Source organism: Lathyrus oleraceus, chromosome 5 (genome assembly GCF_024323335.1).
Source record: "Lathyrus oleraceus cultivar Zhongwan6 chromosome 5, CAAS_Psat_ZW6_1.0, whole genome shotgun sequence".
Taxonomy (NCBI): Eukaryota; Viridiplantae; Streptophyta; class Magnoliopsida; order Fabales; family Fabaceae; genus Lathyrus; species Lathyrus oleraceus.
This window is the reverse complement of record NC_066583.1, coordinates 356,715,421-356,718,154: the sequence shown is the minus strand read 5'-3', so window position 1 is coordinate 356,718,154 and position 2,734 is coordinate 356,715,421. Positions and strand designations below refer to the sequence as shown.

At 33.3% G+C, this 2,734-nt stretch overlaps 1 protein-coding gene across 1 annotated transcript; it reads left to right on the top strand.

Annotated features, from left to right (window-relative positions):
- Positions 1-201: 201 nt before the first annotated feature.
- Positions 202-2,112, top strand: LOC127080663 (probable amino acid permease 7). The gene is made up of 6 exons (XM_051020974.1): positions 202-280; positions 382-615; positions 692-785; positions 881-1,095; positions 1,216-1,349; positions 1,471-2,112. Exons 1-6 carry the CDS (start codon positions 202-204, stop codon positions 2,110-2,112), a joined length of 1,398 nt encoding a protein of 465 aa, XP_050876931.1.
- Positions 2,113-2,734: the final 622 nt, after the last annotated feature.

Genomic DNA, 2,734 nt, shown 5'->3' with positions numbered 1-2,734 from the left:
TCTTAGGTTGTTATATTGTACTTGTTTAAGTTAACTTGGAGGAAAAAAAACAAATAAACTATGCAATGGTTAGTTTATAGGATTAATTAAAATAAATAAATTAATCTTATATAAGTTTTACTTTAGATTACATTTACATGTGTGTATTAACTATTAACTCCAATTTCATTTCCATTGAACTATATGTTTGCTTGGATAAAGATGGATGCGAAAAATTCTCTACAAATAACAAGAATAGAATCTGTTGCTTATGATGATGATGGACGTGCCAAAAGAACTGGTAGAAAAAACTCTCTATAGCATCATACATAACCAATTCATTTTCATATACTTGAATTTGAATACTCAGAAGTTTTATATTCCTGCCACAAAATTCTGCAGGAAATGTGAAGAGTGCTGTGGCTCATATCATTACCGCGGTTATTGGGTCTGGTGTTTTGTCGTTGGCATGGAGTATTGCTCAATTAGGATGGATTGGAGGGCCAATTGCCTTGATTTCTTGTGCAATGGCTACCTATATTTCTTCATTTCTTTTGTCTGATTGTTACAGAAATCCTGACCCGGTGACTGGGAAAAGAAACTACTCTTACATTGATGCTGTTAGAGTCAATCTTGGTAAGAACACATTCAACTCTTTGTCATGAACTACTATAACAACTATAACGTCAAATCGAGTTTAATCGTGGTTCAGGTATGAAAAGGACATACGTGGCTGGTTTCCTTCAATTCTTGAGCTTGTATGGGACTTGCGTTGCCTATGTAATTACCACAGCAATCAGTATGAGGTACTTCTTTGGTTGAAGTTGAACCTCTCATCTTTGGTTGTACTTTTTTTTGCCAACAAGACAATGACACAAGTTTAATCTACTAATCATTACAGGGCTATTATGAGATCAAATTGTTATCACAAGAAAGGGCGCGATGCTCCTTGTAGTTACGGCGGAAATTTGTATATGATGCTGTTTGGACTTGTTCAGATTGTTATGTCATTCATACCGGATCTCCATAACATGACTTGGGTTTCAGTTGTTGCGGCAATAATGTCTTTTTCATACTCAATCATTGGACTAGGACTCGGTATAGCAACAGTCATAAGTAAGGCTCGTCTTCATTCGGTTTCTGCCAATTTAAGATTATGTTTCTTTGTTAATTTCAAGCAATATTATGCTCTATTATATAGTTCATACTTCATAGGACTTGGATTGCTTTTTGCAGAAAATGGAAGATTTCTGGGAAGTTTGAAAGGAGTACAAACTGCTAATGTTGCTGACAAAATCTGGTTAATCTTCCAGGCAATTGGTGACATTAGCTTTTCCTATCCATACCCAATGCTCCTTCTTGAGATACAGGTACCTTCAACATTTCATATTCAAATTCGACGAGTAAAGCTTGATTATTATAAGGCAGATAGAGTTTTTTTTTATGTAATACAATACATATTAAATAAAATTTGAATTTTGTTGAGCAAAGGACACTTTGGAGTCTCCTCCATCAGAGAATCGAACCATGAAAAAGGCCTCCGTGATTTCAATCTCCATTACGACATTCTTCTACCTATGCTGTGGATGCTTTGGATATGCAGCTTTTGGAAATGCTGCACCAGGAAATCTATTGACAGGGTTTGGATTTTACGAGCCTTATTGGCTTATAGACTTTGCCAATGTTTGCATTATCATTCATTTGGTTGGAGGATATCAGATATACAGTCAACCAATATATAGTACTGCTGATAGATGGTGTTCCAAAAAATTTCCCAAGAGTGGCTTTGTGAATGATTTTCGCAGAGTGAAACTTCCTCTATTACCTGCTTTTGAGGTAAATCTTTACAGGTTTTGTTTTAGAACAACCTACGTGATTTCAACCACTGGACTTGCAATTTTATTCCCTTACTTCAACCAAGTTCTTGGAGTATTAGGAGGCATAAATTTCTGGCCATTGGCTATATATTTCCCAGTTGAGATGTACTTTGTACAGATGAAAATTGGAGCTTGGACTGGAAAATGGATTGCTCTCAGAATATTTAGCTTTGCATGCTTTCTTGTAACAATCGTAGGATTAATTGGTTCGTTTGAAGGAATCGTTCGGGCTAAACTCAGCGGAAAAAGTCATTGACATTATTACTCACCCCTTAATAATGATTACTTTAATTTAGGTATGTAGTTTGGTTCATTATAATGTAATAATACCAGTGTTTTCAGAGTTAATTAAGGATTAATCTATGTAGATTAGCATTGAAATGATACTTGATGTATAACTCACTTCGAAGAAGCGAGTTTCAATCAATTTAAACTTTGTTATCCATGGTTTTTATTTTATTTTAACGTTAATGGGTAATAATTAGCGATCAAAATAACTTCTTTATCCCTTAATTATATCTTTGAAATTTTAAAATTTTGAAACATATATCATTTTAGTGATTTTCATTTAATTAACGTATAAAAAATTTAAAAATCAACTGTTAAATTTATCGTTAATTAAAAAAAAATTAACATGTTTTAAAGAATTAATGGACCATTTGGATAACATACTTCCATTCTTTTTCATTATATAAATAAGTAATAATAATAATAATCATAAAATGCATGAACATAGTTGGTACCAACACTTGTTTATGAAGATGTGATATTTATATTGGATCTGTGTGGAATATCACATATAGGTTTAGGTTGGGATGACAATTTGACCCATCTTCAGTGGGTATCCACAAAAATATCCACAACGGGTAGGATAAAAA